Raw genomic sequence first — 18744 nt, forward strand, 5'->3', positions numbered from 1 at the left:
AATGTAGAAATAGCATTACAATTATTAACATTATCATTATTATTAATACTATAATAATTATAATAAACATTAATTTATAAACCCCAGTACTGTAATCTCATACTCTCTGCTGCTTGGTTAAGAGAGTATATATAAAATCATGGTGAATGTTTATAGGGAGCCATGAATTAAGTGTTGTTTATTTGTAGTAGGGAGGATGTTTTTGAGGTTGATGGTTATTTTGTGGCTAATCCCACAGGCATGGCAAAAACAAATGGCTCATTAGTCTTCTTCCTGTACCCACTCTCAGTGAATTGTGGTCATTTGGGTGTTTTTGTTGGAAAAGGACTCATTTGTTCATGGCATAGAGGAATGGAAAGTACTTCCATTGTGGGATAACCTGGTTTGGTGAATATGATTTACCACTACTCTTTGAGACTAAAAAATGTATTGTGTGTTCCAGAAGGCTAGTAGGTTGTGTGTGCCTGTAGTCATTCTTCTTCACAACACTTTCCCAAATCTTTCTAACTGCAAAACAAAAACAAAGCATTTTGGCTCAAAGCACCTTCCATATTCAGTGCCTTATTTGATCCATAAAACCCTTATGTGTGGGAGATACCATCCAGATGCTACAGACGAAGAAACCCAAGGAAGGGGAAGATTAAGCAACTCAAAGCTAGGAAGTGTCAGGACTCAGACAGACATGCGCCTAGCTTAAAGCCTAGCTCTTAACCACTAAGTGGCCTTACACAGTGTACTGTCAGTTTCTTGCTTCTGTCATTCCTCACAAAGATGCTAAGGGACATTAGCTTTAGAGTCCTATCTTCTGCCTTTTGAGTGGTTTGAGGCATCACCACTGTAAATGGCCCTGGATGGCAAGCATGTGTCATCCAAGCATGCCACTAATGTGTGGGACTCAGAGAATAGCAGATTCTGACAGTGGACAAGTCCTCTGAGCCACAGGGGCTCATCAATTGGAGATATAGGAGAGAATCCAAAACTCTGCAGGCCTACTTTATGAGTAAGACCAAAGATACAATTTCCCTGGCTTTTTTTCTAATTAAGAGAAAAATCAGCAGAAACCACCTATTGTGTCAGCTTCTCTATAGGTAGAGACAGAAGCATCTTACTATTAAATATAAGTACCCAAATCAATCAGCAGCTAACCTGGTCTTTCTTCAGCCTTCAGAAACAGATAAAAGTTGTCAGGGTAGAAAAATGTTGTTAAAAGCTTTGTGAAAGGCAGCCATGGGGCTCAGGGACAGGGCATTGAACTGGGGACAGGGGGATGAACTCCGGTTCTGGCCATGCCTACATCTTACTGTGGTTTGCATGTCAGCCAGGCAGCAATATGAGCACCAGGGCCCAAACTCCAGTGAACTTCTTTTGCTCTGAATCAGAGAGCAAGTGAAGTCCAGAGGTAGCAGAGAGGCGGCGGGAAGGCAAAGGAGGAAGCCAGGAAGAGAGATACTATGGAGAAAGAATTCTCAGGAATTGGCACTTAATCAGCCAGTCTGGCCCAGGCTGTGACCTGAATTCTTTTTCCCTCAGGCAGGATTAATCAACATATTTTCAGGAGGGCAAAACTGGCTCTGGAAGTACCAAGTGGAGCTTTAGCATGAGCCCCCATTTGCCATATGGGAGTTCTCCAAAAATCTCTGGATTTACATAGTTTACTCCTTAGCAGTTTATTGTCAAAAATGAAGTTACGATTTTTAACCATGGTAACAAAAACTTTGCACACAAACACAGTAAACTGAAAATCCATTTCCAAATGTATTAGACACTGTTCCCTGTGACTAAAAAAGGGTGGTCTTTATGCATGATTGGTCTCTCTGTGCCTTTGTCTCCAAATCTCAACACCTTGCTAAAAAGCCAGGAGTGATGAGCCAGCAGACTGAAAGGGTTAGCCACAGCCCAGAAAAACACATTCCTCATCTCGGAGGAGTCTGGTTTCTGGTTGTCAAGCACACTATATGGGGGCAGTCAAGTGTGGATTCCTCATTAGGAGGCAGAGAGAGGAGTCTCAGGTTTAAGTATGTAACATATCTGCTAAACCACATGTGTCAAGTTGGTTTCCAGACTATATTTTGCCTGAAACATAATGGACCTTCAACAGAGGACCTGTATAGCTCAGCAACTTCCTTCCATAGGGAGAAAGTTGGAGAATAGAAGAAGTTAGCCTACTCTGTGCTGGACACACAGCAAACATTTTCAGCTTTGTGGACCATATTGTCTCTGTCACAATTATTTCACTCTACCATTATATTGTGAAAGCAGGCTATGTTTCAACAAAACTTTATTCATGAAAATAGACCATGAGCCAGATTTGGCCTGTGGGACTATAGTCTGTGTGACCTCCTAGTCCAGGGCATGCTTGTTGCATCTCTGCAGTGTAGATCTGAAGTTGGCTGTAATTTTTAGAACACATCAGTGAAGCTGAAACACATCTCTGGAAAACCTGTAAAAGCAGAATGCTGGAAAATGACCCACCTACAACCTCAACCTCTGTAGGGTACTTTCAGACTTTGAGGTGGAGGCGTATTTATAAATGTAGCTAAGAAATGCATATAAAGCTAGGCAAATATCTGTAATGATGTCATGAAATAAGAAACCTGGCTCAAGATGGTTTAAAGACTCTTGGGTTTATGAAATCATTGCAAGATTTTTATAGAGGCCTAAATAATCAAAGGTCCATAGTTTTAAGACTTAAGGGCACTATCTTACGTGGCCTAAAACCATGAGGAATATGTCCTATAAATCCTAAACACTTCCTTTATCAACTGATTTTTCTTTTTAATGTAAAATATCTGGGCTGAAATTTTCAGCAAGAAAAACTACAGAAAAATGTATGTGAGATGGATGAATAATAAAGATAAATATTCTGGGCAAGATGTCACATTTGATTAGAAATCAGTTGACACAGAAATTAAGTCTCATTAAGATTAGATAGAAACTAGATGTGAGTGTGGATGAGATAGTGGACTGGGTCAGAGGAGAAAATGAACTTAAAAAAAAAAAAAAGCCTGCATTTTTAGTAAACAAGCCAGAAAAAAAATTATGCAGAATCAAAGTAAGGTGGACTCATGTAATTCACTAATCTGGGGAGAATAGATTTTAAGACACTCTTCTCACGAATTTTTAAAAACCTTATTCCCTAAGCAAATAGTCTGAGAGCTATTAAATTTTCCATTCATTATATCCTACATGTCATCTATGATTTTCAACTTTGATATCATTTACTTCTTTTTTTGCCTTATTACATGGGTGAATACTCCACTACTCTTTTCATTACATGTCATCTATGATTTCCAATTTTTATACCATTTACTTCCTTTTTTGCCTTATTGCATTGGTAAATACTCCACTACTCTTTTCAGCATAAGTGGTTAAAGTAGGAATCCTTGTGCTCTTGATGTGAGGAGAAAAACATTCAGACGATTAAGTATGATGTTATTTGCAGGTTTTTCAGATATGTCCTTTATCAGAGTGAGGAAAATTCCTTCTAGCCTTCGTTTTCTGTGAGTTTCCATCATGAATGGATTTTGAATTTTGTCTAATGGTTTTTTTTTTAAATTTATTGAGGCGATGGTATGATTTTTCTCCTTTTCTCTGTTAATGTGATGAATTATATAAATTTGTTTGGATGTTGAGCCGACCTTGCATTCTTGAGGCAAATATTGTTTGGTTGTTATGTGATATTGTAGTAGATCTGGAAATGCATCACCCTGACGTGGTGAGGCTCTCTCAGCTAAGGCTGATTCTGAAGGAACTGAAAGAGGATGCTGTCTGCAGACTTCATTCCCTGCAGATGGGCAGCATTCCTCAAAGGGGAATTCTATCAGATGATAGAACATATGCAATGCATTTTGGTTGGGGATGGAAGTAGAGCAAGGGAAGCAGAAACTGAGTTCAGCTTTGTCTACCTGTGCTCACCAACCCATTTCTACTAGCGACCAACTAATTAAAATGAAGAAGCTCTGTTAAGAGGACATCCTTCCACAGTTTAACTAGATGAATTAATACTACAAAGTTGATTTCACCTATACAAAAGGGTAATAGATGTCAGTCTGTATTACAAGGGGCTCTGGAAAAAAAATGTTTGTATTGCAAATAGACTTATAATAATGCCTTTTTATTTCTTCTGGAAGACAATTAGCCTTTTCCTAGTGAGAACCAATGCTTGATTACACTAAAAGTTAATAGCTTTCAAGTTTGATCATAGCTACCTGTTCTTTCATTTGCTTTGTTGACACAAATGCTTTCTTCTATTTTCACTTGGTCAAACTCCAGGGAAGTGTTTTGACTATTAACAAGGTGGTTCATTTAGACCCAGATTGTTTATGTCAATCTGAGAAACTATGCATTGCCTAATCCCACAGTTGGGAATAATAAAAGAACAGCTGAGCACAAATAGATATTGGAATGCTTTCTTGCTTTTCATGAGTCAAGGATTTATAGTAATTGCCTCATTAATTAGTTTGAAGAAAAGTGTATTCCTAGAATTTCACACACTGTAAGAACCTATAGAAAAAAAAAACTCTAAAACAAATCTAAATGATTTTTAGACCAAATATCTTCAGGTATTATTCATATCTCACTCTCACTAGAGAACCATCATGGATTTATTTATATATGTATTAAAAAATTCTTACTAACATGCTTTTTTCATAAGCACACACATGATTTGTACTGTTAAAAAAATATTGCAAGTGCGTGGGTGGCTCAGTTGGTTGTGTCGAACTCTTAATTTTGGCTCAAGTCATGGTTTCAGGATTGTGAGATCGAGACCCATATGGGGCTCCGCATTGGGCATGGTGCCTGCTTAAGATTCTCTCTCTCTCCCTCTGTCCCACCTCTTCCCCAACCTTAAATAAATAAATAAATAAATAAAGCAAGGAAATTATGCAATCCCATATTAACGCATCTAATAACTACCATTTACCCACTTAGTGAGTTAGGTGTTTGAACTTGAATCAGATAACTGTCTTAGTTATCTGCATGACTCCTACATCCAGAGATCTGGTCAGATTAGGGCAATGTCATTTAATTCCCAAATTAAGCTGAATGTTTTGGTAATGTTACTATGCCTGTAGCCAGTATGATTAGCTGTTAGCTCTTGTTAGACTACCATGTTCCACACTACCAACAGTTGTAGGTCTTATAAAAAAAATTGTAATGGTACTGGTGAAACTACCAATAAAAAACAAAGTGATTATAGTCTTGAAGTTTGAGCCTATGTATGGAAAGTGTTTCTGAAATTAGAGAAAACAGTTATTTTGATATTTTTATCCAATAATACATATTATACATATTAATCAGGATCTTTTCAAGAATCAAGACTATATATGGTAGCTGATTTTATGGACTGAGTTTAGAAAAGAAAAATTCTTTTTCTATGTTTTCAGACACTGGAAATTTTGATTTTAGAATGAGTTACAATTTCCAATTCCAGTTATATTAAGAACTTCCAAAACTGGTGTAAAAGAAATTTAAAGTGTGAATTCAATAAAAATACAAATTTTGAATGAACACTTTTATAGTTTGGAGAGGATCAAAAAGAAATAAATTTGTGATCATTACCTGTTCCCATTCCATTCCCTTTGGGTGTCCTACTGGGTTTGAGTCTACTAGGTCTTGTAGTTGTCTTATTCAGAACTACAATAAAGTGGGAAATAAATAGGTTAGAAATTTTCTTGTTAAAACCTTGCAATCAAGGCAAACAGAAGTTCCCAGAGAATTGGAAGTCATTTAATGAGGCAACAGAAAAATGATCGCTTACCAAAAACTATTGTTTAAAATATGGAAACCACAATTCTGGTTTAAAAATTTAAAAATTGAATGTGGGAAGTGTGACCTGATTTTTTACTCTGAGGTGATCACTGGCTTGAAGAACTAACTGGCAAGGGAATTTATAGGTCTAAATGGGAAATCCCTCAGTTAATTTCTAAGCACTAGATACATTTCGAAACAGAACTGAAGAAAGATCAGGACTACATATATACCCAATGAAAACCCAAAACTTGAAGCATCTTTACATGCCAAAGCCTTAATTCATGACTCATAAGTTGGTGGGTCTTTGCAGGGGTCTCTACATACAGGTGTTCCCTCTTAATCTGGTACAAGTTCACTGTTAAACATGGAGTATGATGAAATCATTTTAATTTCTCTTCCACTTTATGGAGAGCCAGAACATTGCCAGTGCTTTAAGAGGTCACTTGTCATATCCTCTGGAAGACTCTTCAAGGAAAAGCACAAAGTATATTGTGGTTGGGAGAGCAAGCTCTGGAGCTAGAATTGCTTGCCTTTAAATCTACTTCCTACCTCTTCTCATGCTTTGGCTTCCTCAACTGTACCCCACAAGACACATGGCAAGCCCTCAATGTTAGCCATTGTTATGGTTTCATTATTGTGTATAAACCTTTACTATAACCAGCCACACATTAAGCTCATGGTACAGAGGGCACATGGAGATGTATTTGTTTATAAAAGATGTCTGTGCCTTATTACCTTTGGGTCTTGGAAGATTACAGCCAACCCACCCCACAGAACACACACACACACACACACACACACACACAGCACCACATGGAATCTGCAGAAACCGAAGGATAAAATGATTTCTTTTCCCATATGCCCAGAGAGATGTAGATGAAGAACATTAATTTATAAGCCAGCTTCATTATTTAGAACTTTAAGATGACTTAGAATTGCAGCAACAGAATGTCAGTGTCTTTGGTACATCTTGTGCTTTAGCACAGGAACAATTTACATGAACCAGATTAGCCTCACCAAGTTAACTTTTCCTTAACAAGCTCAGTGACAGAGATCCTAGAACTTTTGGAGAATTCAATAAATGTAAAGTATTTTCCAATGCTTATCATTTTTACTGTATATTACCTATAAAATATGTGTATATGTGTGTGTGTTTTATTATCTGAAGGAATCAAGGAAATATGTTCTCCCAGAACAAGCATCTTTTATACTAGAATAGACCAGCTCTTCTTAAATATTATTTGAGAGCTAGTAATATCTGAATAGCTAACTCTAATTCTTTTCCTATAATTGCCATGGAGAACTGAAGGAGTATGTGTGAGATTTACACACAGATGCTATTCTAAAAATACTTCTCTATTGATAAATTTCCATGGGAGTCTTTATATCTGGTCATCCTTAAAAACCTTAGTCACACTTTATCATTACCATAGATTCATTATTACCTCTCCACAAGGATCTGAATTTCTTCACATCCTTTATTGCCATTTAGAGGTATATATACACCTCCCTTGGTGTATGCTACTATTTCGACACATTTTATACCTTCTCAGGTGTGCTGATTATTTAGGTCATCGGAAAGAGAAACAATTTACCAGGTCTGATGTGTGCTTTGTCCGGTATTCTGGGCCTCACAGGAGTAGTATACAATCTGTGTGGTGCTGAAACAGAGGAAAGGCTTTATATTTAATCACCAATTTTCCATTAAATGGGGAGTTAGCATCCTAGGGACTAGCAACTCATACACTTTGCATGGAAGTAGAAAGGATGTTTTGAAACCTGCAATTATGCACTACAGCATTGCTGCTAAAGGAAAATAAAGCAAGCATACATATTCATGACTGGAAATAAAGGCACAGAGTGAGCTAAGTCATTTGTAATATGTGTCAAGGATTAGTCTTCATTTAGTCCATGTTTCTCAAAGGCATTTTATTTTATGCAATGGTTGTTAACATCGTAAACATATAAGCCAACTAGCCAACCATCCATCCATCCATCCATCCACCCACCCACATCTCTCAATTAGGAAGTCATAGTGGAACATTATTTTGCCCAAGAAGACAGGTAATCTCAAAAATTAAAAAAGTATTTTTAGGTAGGTTAAAAGAATAGGGATGGTGGTCTCTATCAAACTGTCTTAGCTCATAACCCTGAAATGAATACTCATTTAATCCTATCCATTAAAGCTTTAGGAATGGGAGACAATGATCTTTGTTGCTCTGCCTATCAAGAGAGGATGAGCAAGGAGCAAGAAACTGGGGCAAGTCCTGGAAGCAACACACCACCTTGTCATTTTCTGGTCCTGTTATTCAAGGCCTGCATGGTGAGGACTCCTAATGAAGACTTGCTGGATAAATTTAAAAAATGAGCAACCATTGTGGCAGGCAAACTCATGAGAAACTAAGCTGAAATCCTTTTACTTCCTAAGGTTTTAAAGTGTACTTTCGTCCTGGAATTCCTCCCTCTTCCCTTCCCTCCTCTCCTCACCCTCAACATGCCACACTGCCTCCTTACCACCACCCTCCTGGTAATGCTTTAGCTAAGACTGGAAAAAATTTTTCTTGCAAACTATGTAAGTAGATTACATCGTTTTGATGATTTTGTTCACATCTTAAGTGGGTATTTATATAATCATAAATCAGCAATGCCTTTCCTACCAAGTTAAAAAAAATACACCTGTGAAATAGATTATAATGCAGCTCATTTATAAGCTTCCAGTGTGAAGACTGATGAGCAGAATTTTGCCATATTTCAAGCCAAAAACAGCAGACACATACTGAAGTTCCTTGTAGGTTTATCATGGGCCTTTCAAAGTGTTGCAGCTAGAGTGAGCAGAGGCACTGATGTTATAAAAAATTAATTCTCATTACACCCTCAAATGGTGTCATGATGATTTGCAAATGTTTTTCTTCAAAGTTCTCTTTGATAGTGGTAGGATTCCCTGTGAATTGAATCTATTTCAGTTTTTCATCTTAATTTCTTCAATGTTGAAATGTTTTAGCTCAAAGAAATACAAGGATCATGGCTTTTATTAGTCTTCTTCTAGGACAAATATTAATTTTTAAACTTTAGACAGGAAAGGTATATAAAGCAGAACACAGAAACAATCAGGACTACACTTGGTATTTCAAAGCCATAGGATCAGAATTTTTGCTTTATTTTTTCCCCCACAATCTTTACTCAAATCTAGACAGACTTTTTTAGACCAGTGCTGGAATATAACTTCAGTTTAGACTGTGAGTTACTCATACAGTTTATCACTAAATAACACATAGCCTTGAGAAAACTGCTCTAGGGTTTCAATTTTAAACTGAAAGAAAAAAAGAAAAAGAAAAGGAGCTTTGTGAACAAACGTCCACATAGCTTTTAATGACTAATAATTTTAAAGGATGCTTTTGTACCTAGTTTTATAAAAATCTATTTAAGAAGAGCATTAAGAAATACCATATGAGGATGAATACCCAACTTTTGTATCAACATGGATGGGACTGGAAGAGATTATGCTGAATGAAATAAGTCAAGCAGAGAGAGTCAATTATCATATGGTTTCACTTATTTGTGGAGCATAACAAATAACATGGAGGACATAGGGAGATGGAGAGGAGAAGGGAGTTGAGGGAAATTGGAAGGGGAGATGAACCATGAGAAACTATGGACTCTGAAAAACAATCTGAGGGTTTTGAAGGGGCAGGGGGTGGAAGGTTGGGGGAGCCAGGTTGTGGGTATTATGGAGGGCACGTATTGCATGGAGCACTGGGTGTGGTGTATAGACAATGAATTCTGTTACACTGAAAAGAAGTTAAATAAAAAAAAAAAGGATGCTTTTGTACCTAGTTTTATAAAAATCTATTTAAGAAGAGCATTAAGATATACTATATGAAGTTAACATCAAAACTAAACAAATAGGATTATAGGATAAACACCTTGAAGGTGTCATGTTCTGCCCAGCACAGAGAGAGAGTAAGGAAGACATAACTTTCCCTGGGGTGGGGGGAGACAGGGACAAGGGAGTAGAAACAAGTAAAATAAACAGGGAACCCAAAATATCTCTAGCCAAGTGAGTTTCTATTACAGTTTGAGAAAGGCAAAGAAGAGCATGAGTATTTCAGGGTTTTGGTTATGGCGTGCTGCAGGGAATTGTCTCAGCAGATAAAGGAGCAAAGGTGTCACAGAGAAATGGGGTTGGAGATTCTACTAGCAGCCTCATGCTGTCAGTTTTCAACACAAAGTTTTTTTGGAAGCCTTGGGTCCCATCGTGGAGGTTGGGAGATCAAAGAGCCACACAGGTCATGGTCCATGCATGGGGAGAGTGTAAAGACTGGGAGGAACCATTTCACCCCCCAGCACCTTTCTCAAAATGCCGTGTGCTGTCTTATGCCTCTAATGCCTGATGTTAAAAATACAATATAACAAAACAGTTGACTGACTACCTCTTCCACAGAGCTCAGGCACACTTTTATGGGTTTTATGAGGGTGACCCTAGTGATGCACAGCATGGCTTTGTGAAAGTGGGCCCTGATGGTAAAGCGGGACTATGGGGCTGGACCAGGTGGTGAATGCTACTCCCGTCCTTATGATAGGTTCTTTCCTAGGGTGTTCTTTGTTGCCTCATATCAGCAAAGGCCTGGTGAGTTCACTTTAAAGATTCTTGGTCCAAGCCTTGAAAAGTAGGAACCCTAGGGCGGCACAATTTAGGCTCAAGCTAATGATCCTCAGAACATACAGGACCTCATATAAATATGTTAAGACATTTCATATAATGATATCAGATCCTGGATATACACCCCATCAGCCATGAAATTCCTATGTGGTAGAACCATGTTCTAGAAAGAATTTGATAAAAATTCCACATACACTAGTTATAGTGATACAGTACTGACATTCCCATTGAAGTTAAAAAAAAAAAAACAAAGCAAGGAAAAAATAGGCCTCTAATCTTTTATTCTCAATTCTGAAATCTATAAAGCTTTAAAAAGCTGTAATCTTTTCTTCATCTGGCAACATAACCTGAACTGAATAGTCTTTTTTATGTTGCTTATTATAAATGTTTACATATTTTGCTGCAAAAACAATATATTTCATTATGAGAATCCAACTACCTTCTATAAAGTAAGACATTAATTGCTTCTACTAAGCAAAAAGATAAAAATAAACCTATAAAAATGAGGATGTATTATGGATGCGACATGATTGACCATCTGTTGTTAATACTGGAAACTGGTCATGAGGACGTGGGAGGGCTGTTATTATGTTAGGTTTCTTCTGTGTGGATGCATAAATAAATAGAAAGTTAATAAATAGGAGGTAATAAGGTAAGTAATAAACATTTAAAACATAATAAAAAATGAAACCAAACTAGTAAAAGAAGATTGAGAATATTTATAAGAACTATCCTATGCCATAAAGTGTTCTAGTCATCTTTATTTAGATATGTACTGCTCTACTTACTATAAAATATCTTAAAATCAGATTTTTTATAATTTTTCTTATTTCAAATTTCTTATACCAAATATTCTCCACAAATTAAAACTGACAATAAATAAAATCAATGTGTTTTCCAACTTCTTAAAAAAAAAGTTTACTTTTGTCTTTTGGGCTTCCTGCCATAGGAAAGATGTAGAGGTGAACAAAAGGGATCATTTAGAACAGAAAGAAAAAAAATCCAAAATACCAGAAATCCACAGCTGGTTATAACCTAAGTAGGATAGAAAAATATACAAAGGATAGACTACTGAGAACATGGAGATAGAGCTTTGTGTAGGCAAGTTCGTTTCCCAAGAAGTAGAAAGGAAGAAATAAAAGGAAATAGCCCCCAAACCTTCCTTTGATATTTAAATATAAGTTGTCTTAAAAAAATTGATTCTTCTCCTTACTAGTTTCCTTCTTCAGGCTACAGTATCAATGTGCTTATGTAATAGAGGAGATGGGACAGAGGGGGCAGAGAGAGAGCACAAAGAAGGATGGGGAGAGGGAGAAGTATGGGGAAGAAAAAAAAGCCAATATGGATTCTTATTTATCAGATGTGGAAAATGAGACAAATGAAGATTAAACAAACTAAAAAAGCATGGTGGGAGGAGGCTTTCATTCTTAGTTCTCAGTATCACATGGTCAACCCTACATTCAAAAGCAACGTTCTAACTAAATAAACTGCCTTTCCTACATTCAAGTGGTGTACATATATTCTTTTTTTATATAAATATTCTTATTCAGCTGATATTCTGCACCTATATTAATTCACTGTGATGAAAACAGACATTCTAAAAAGAAAATTTCTTTCCTCATTAAAAATGAAAATAAATAGTTTACTATACAGAAGTGGGGATATGGCATTACCCTGAGTGGTCACCAATTCAGTTGTTAGTGGAATCTTAGTTGTGAAGGATTTCTGAGTGGATTGGTCGGTTTCTGTTGGGGAAAAACAGTAAGATTGGTGGCTTTCAGTAATTATCATCATGAACATATCAAAAAACCCCACACTTCTTTCTGCCCCATGGGAAATTGCATTTATAAGTCTGCCTTGTCATCACAAAATTTCAAGGTTAAAGGTACATTTTAATAATTCATTTATTATATATGCTATCTTCTTGCCCTATTCTTTTAATGATTATTGTAAGGATTTCCAAAAACTTTAAGTTCACGATTACTGTTTCATGATCCTGGACATGGCTGTTCCAAACTGTGCCTCTCAACTGTTTTTATATATTACTGTCTTCATGCCTCCCCTCTATTTCATAAACTCCACAAGTTATTTATGTGAGCTGGAAAAGAAATACAGGGTATGAAAACAGGTGCATTTATACTGTATAAGAATAAATATTCTTCTATTTATGTGATGTGAGAGTCAAAGTTTATTGACATATTTTTCTGGCAAAATAAGAAAACTAAGTGTGGCACTACTTCTACTTCCATATTATCTTGAAGTCATCACAGCATCATATAGACACAGAAATTACTTTGCCACTTTACCATACCTTGTGTCCAAGAAAATAGTTGGGGCATACAATACACTGTTGTCTTTTTTTTCCTGCTCTGGTTTATAATATGGATTCTGCTCATAACAGATATACTTGTGACCATTGGCAGGCGATGGCTCTTACTTCAATAAACCAAGGTATAGATTAAAATAAATAGGTTGTAGAAGCTACATAGCATATCTAGCAGTGGTTCTTGAAAAGTACTTTTGACTTTGTGGTCATGGATGATGTTCACTTTGTGGATATGGCTAGAAGAGATGAATATTTGAAAATTAGGGTGTGTTTGCTCAGTTTTAAATGTGTTCCTTTAAAAAGGATTTCATTTTGAAATATGATCAGTAACTTCATTTCAGTACACACACACAAAGGATAGATTTATTTGAAAAGGGATGAAGGGAGGAAAATAAGGCCACTGATTTAAATAAACACAGCCATGTTAGATGTATTGTGGACAGGGCAGAGGAATCAACAAACACAAGCTGGGAATTCTTGTTTTCTGATTCATTTTCAATCAAGGGTCAGGCAAACTGAGGTTTTCCATGCTGTGAAAGTGTTGGTACTGAACTGAAAGCATGGCTCACTCACCCCCACTAACCTTCCAGATGCACCTGGCCATCCTTGTTTCTCCAGGAGAGTCACATGCTCATCATATTAGCCTGAACACCATTCTCTGAAATGCCTCTCTCCCATCTGTCTTTAACCTGAAAGAACCCTTCACATTTTTAATTTCAACTCTCACTCCAGCTTGAAAATCTGGTGTAAATGTTGCCTCCTCCCCTGATGCACCCAGTATTTGGCTTATTTAACATGTTGCTCATTTCTCTACCACACTCATTTGTACAACACTGAGGTGAATCCCAGGAGCTCTGGTGACTGAGTATGCGGGTTCCAATCTAGCTCTGACATTAGCTGTGTGACTTAGCCCAAGTTTTAAATCTCTTTATGCCTCAATTCTCTAATCTATAAAATGGGGCAAGTAATAGAATCTACCTCAGCATTGTGGGATTTAAATGAAAACATTACACATAGTGCACTGGGGGACAATGAAAAAGCACTATTATTACTAATCCTGTTTTTTCATATTAGATGCTGAGCTCTCCAGAGAAAGGACTCCTCCTTAAAAACAGTTTCTTTTTTGGAACTCCCATTGTTTAACATTTCACTCAACACCCATAAAATACTCAATAAATTGAAAATGAAAATTTTCTTCCCAAAGGCAGTTTCAAATATGGGAAAAAAGCAGCAAAAAGTATAGCACTGATACACTTTGGGAACATTTCTCTCTTTGAACAGTTAAAATTTTGTCGAGATATTTTAAAATATTCTCATTTTCAATTGAAAACCAGCATAAATATTAGAAGGACAAATATATGGTTAATGTAAAAGAATCAAGTGAACGGATATTTTTATAATGGTAAAAAGAGACCCTCTATTGTTTAGAATCATTGATATACACAATGTACACATAGCTACTTCAAAAGCAATCCCTGAAAGATAGGTCCTTTTTGGGCTGAAATATGAAAACTAATTTACCTAGAGTGGTTTGCAGTTCCTCTTCACCAGTACTTGGTGAAATCATGGGTATAAAAGGGCTGCCTCGGGTCTCTAAAGGAGCTGCAAAAGAAAAGCATGAGTGTTGTCAATCTTTAGATGCAAAAGCCAGCACCAGACCAGAATATTACATGAGATTCCTTCATTTGACATAGAAAAAGGAAAACATGAAATGGGTCATGAAGAAGAAAGTTAGATGTACACAGAACCTTCAGGAAAACGACTGTGGAATATAAGAATAATGGTTCTCAACTGTTTTATTTTTTTTTCTCCCCCCACCAGGACAGATAAAAAATAACATTCAGGGCTTGACACACTTCATGACCATCCCTCGTAAAGATGGGATATGAGTTAGAAACAGTCCTGGTCTGTCAACCACAGATCTCTTTCTCCCTCGCATACAAGAGAACATACAGGGTTACAAAAGTGAGTGAAAATATTCATTATTGCAGTGGTCATCTGAAGTCTCCTCAAGTTTATTTTTAAAAGTAAACCATTGTCAAAGTTCAGTATTTTGATCAACATTAAAAATAATTACTTGTCAGAACCTTTCCTAACTTGTTACGTGCTAGTGTGTTGTAGCACTACAGCTGAGAACCATTAAACATGCAGAAAATGTTAACTAGATGGGCATGAGCATGTGGACTCATTGTGAACATGGAAGTAAAGGAAGTAGATACAAATGAACTCAGTAAGGACTGGTCTTAAGTTGGTATTCAGAACAAAGCCTTTACAACAGTGAAGACATTGTTATTGTATTTTGCAAAGAGCAAGAGTAATGAGAATGAGATGATGGGGAGGATTGAGAAGAGATGATGATTCAATATGACAAATTGAGAAAGACCTGCAATTGGACCATAGCAAAGAAAACAATTAGCGGTGGTTGGTAGAGGAAAACCATTACCTATTGTTGTCTCTGGTAGGTCAATTCTAAAGGTAACAGGTTGCAGAACTAGGCCAAAAGCAAATCAAGGAAATATATTTATGAAAATTACTACTTGGTGAAGTAAACATCACTTATGTGTTTATGCTTCTATTTGAACATTTAAACTTTCTCAAGGAATCATAATAAATATAAGAAAATTCCACATATTAGATGACACTTAAGAAAATTTAGCTAAAACTTCAAAGGTCTCAGAGAGCAGAGCTGGAGAGGGAGTGGGAACCACAAAGTGGAGCCATGAACGGGAGCCATGAGCCAGAGCCACAAGCCAGAGACATGAGCCAGGGTGTCCAGGCACCCACAGAACTCGCAGCATGCCGGGGGTGGGACTGGCCTGGCCAAGCATGCTGGCGCCACAACTGCAGGCAGGCGCCACTCATGTCTGGGCCACCGTGCTCTTGGGCTCTGCTTTGGGGTGCACCTTGCCTGGATTGTGGTCGATATATTCAGCTATACATCCCCTCAACCACCTCTCACCAAAATAACTAGGAGGAGGAACACCCAACAGAGGAAAAACTCAAAGACTGTGCCCTCTGCCAGAGAACTATTGGATATGGACATAAACAGTATGTCAGAAAGGGGTAACAATTATCCAAGCAATGGCTAGGTTGGAGAAGACCGTTCTCTGTTAGTGACAACAGAGAATCTCTAAGGGCAGAAGTGAGAGCCAATCTGGCAGAAGTTAAAAATGCTATCAATGAGATCCAATCTAATCTAATCTAAATACTCTATCAGCTAGGGTAACTGAGGCAGAAGATCAAATTAGTGATCTAGAAGACAAACTGATAGAAAAGAAGGATCAGGAGGAGGCCTGAAACAAACAATGTAGAAGCCATGAAAACAGAATTAGGGAAATAAATGACATTTCAATATCAGAATTATTGGGAGCCCTGAGGGGATGGAGAAATAGAGAAGACTAGAAGATATAGTTGGACAAATTCTGGATGAAAATTTCCCTAATCTGAGGAATGGAACAAGTTTTAGTGTCCTAGAGGCAGTATGGACACCCCCTAAGATTAACAAGTCTAGAAAGACAACCAGACACTTAATTGTGAAATTCATGAATCATAATTTCAGACAGGAGGTCTTAAGGGCAGCTAGGGGGAAGAGATTCCTTATGTACAGAGGAAGGACCATCAGAATAACATCAGACCTGTCCACAGAAACCTGGCAAGCCATAAAGGGCTGGCAAGACATATTCAGGACACTAAATGAGAAGAATATGCAGCCAAGAATACTTCATCTAACAAGGCTGACATTCAGAATGGATGGAGAGATAAAGAATTTCCAAGACCAGCAAGGTTTAAAAGAGTATGTGACCACCAAACCAGCACTATAAGAAATATTAAGGGAAGATCTATAAAAGAAGGAAGAACCCAAGAGTCACACAGAACAGGAATCTACAGAGACAATCTATAGAAACAAGAACTTCACAGGCAACATGATGTCAATAAATATGTATCTTTCAATAATCACTCTCAATGTGAACGGCCTAAACGCTCCCATAAAATGGCATGGGGTTGCAGATTGGATAAAACAGTGGGACCCGTCCATATGCTGTCTACAAGGGACACATTTGGAACCTAAAGATACATCCAGACTGAACCTGAGAGGATGGAGAACCATCTTTCATGCCAATGGGCCTCAAAAGAAAGCTGGGGTAGTCATTCTCATATCAGATAAATTAGATTTTAAACTAAAGACTGTTGTCAGAGATGAAGAAGGACACTACATCATTCTTAAAGGGTCTATCCACCAAGAAGATCTAACAATTGTAAACATTTATGCCCCCAAATGGGAGCAGCCAACTACATAAGCCAACTGTTACTCAAAATAAAGAGTCATATTGATATGAATACATTAATTGTAGGGGATCTTAACATGCCACTCTCAATAACAGACAGATCATCCAAGCAGAAAATCAATAAAGAAATAAGAGCATTAAATGACACATTGGACCAGATGGACCTTATAGATATATACAGAACATTCTACCCTAAAACAACAGAATATTCATTCTTCTGGAGCACATATGGAACTGTCTCCAGAATAGACCATATACTGGGCCACAAATCAGAGCTCAACTGATACCAAAAGACTGAGATTATCCCCTGCATATTCTCAGACCACAATGCTTTGAAACTGGAACTCAACCAAAAGAAAAAGTTTGGAAGGAATTCAAACACTTAGAAGCTAAAGACCATCCTGCTCAAGAATGTTCGGCTCAACCAGGAAATCAAAGAAGAACTTAAACAATTCATGAAAACCAATGAGAATGAAAACACATCGGTCCAAAACCTATGGGATACAGCAAAAGCATTCCTAAGGGGGAAATACATAGCCATCCAAGTCTCACTCAAAAAAATAAAAAAATCCCAAATACACCAACTCTCTTTACACCTTAAAGAACTGGAAAATCAACAACAAATTAAGCCATCCCCATGCACAAGAAGAGAAATAATCAAGATTAGAGCAGAGATCAATGAGTTAGAAACTAGAGGTACAGTAGAACACATCAACAAAACTAGAAGCTGGTTCTTTGAAGGAATCAATAAGATCAATAAACCACTGGCCAAACTAATCCAAAAGAAAAGAGAAAGGACCCAAATTAATAAAATTATGAGAGAAAGGGGAAAGATCACTACTAACACCAAGGAAATAGAAACAATCATCAGAAATTATTATCAATAATTATATGCCAATAAGTTAAGCAACCTAGAAGAAACGGATGCATTTCTGGAAACCTATAAACTTCCAAGACTGAAACAGGAAGAAACTGACAACCTGAATAGACCAATATCTAGTAACAAGATTGAAACAGTGATCAAAAACCTCCCTCCAAAAACAAGAGCCCAGGACCTGATGGATTCCCTGGGGCATTCTACCAAACATTCAAAAAAGAAATAATACCTATTCTCCTGAAGCTGTGTCAAAAAATAGAAACAGAAGGAAAACTTCTGGACTCTTTTTAGGAAGCCAGCATTACCCTGATCCCCAAACCAGGCAAAGACCTCATCAAAAAGGAGAATTTCAGACCAATAACCCTGATGAATATGGATGCCAAGATTCTCAACAAGATCCTTGCTAATAGGATCCAACAGTACATTAAAAAGATAATCCCACCATGACCAGGTCGGATTTATCTCTGGGATTCAAGGGTGGTTCAACATTCACAAATCAATCAATGTGATAGAACAAATCAATAAGAGAATACAGAAGAAACACACGGTTCTCTGAATTGGTGCAGAAAAAGCGTTTGACAAAATACTGCATCCTTTCTTGATTAAAACTCTTCAAAGTATAGGGATAGAGGGAACATTCCTCAACTTCATAAAATCTATCTATGAAAAACATACAGTGAATATCATTCTCAATGGGGAAAAGCTGACATCCTTCTCTTTGAGATCAGGAACACAACAAGGATGCCCACTCTCACCACTGTTGTTCCACATAGTACTAGAAGTTCTAGAAACATCAATCAGACAACAAAAAGAAATCAAATTGGCAAAGAAGTTGTTAAAC

General features: G+C 37.2%; 1 protein-coding gene across 4 annotated transcripts in view; it reads right to left on the reverse strand.

The window, feature by feature from the left end:
- The window catches only part of ABI3BP (ABI family member 3 binding protein), a 268734-nt gene that overhangs the window by 50604 nt on the left and 199386 nt on the right, over window positions 1–18744 (reverse strand). For 3 of the 4 annotated variants that reach the window (XM_047723248.1, XM_047723222.1, XM_047723232.1), the window contains 5 exons: window positions 15184–15231; window positions 14262–14342; window positions 12088–12162; window positions 7350–7415; window positions 5563–5637 (listed from right to left, as the gene is read on the reverse strand). In XM_047723248.1, the coding sequence (XP_047579204.1) occupies window positions 5563–5637; window positions 7350–7415; window positions 12088–12162; window positions 14262–14342; window positions 15184–15231 (345 nt within the window). The remainder of the gene's footprint in view (window positions 1–5562; window positions 5638–7349; window positions 7416–12087; window positions 12163–14261; window positions 14343–15183; window positions 15232–18744) is intronic. The other variant, XM_047723241.1, reaches the window with a different exon arrangement.

Source organism: Lutra lutra, chromosome 1 (genome assembly GCF_902655055.1).
Source record: "Lutra lutra chromosome 1, mLutLut1.2, whole genome shotgun sequence".
Taxonomy (NCBI): Eukaryota; Metazoa; Chordata; class Mammalia; order Carnivora; family Mustelidae; genus Lutra; species Lutra lutra.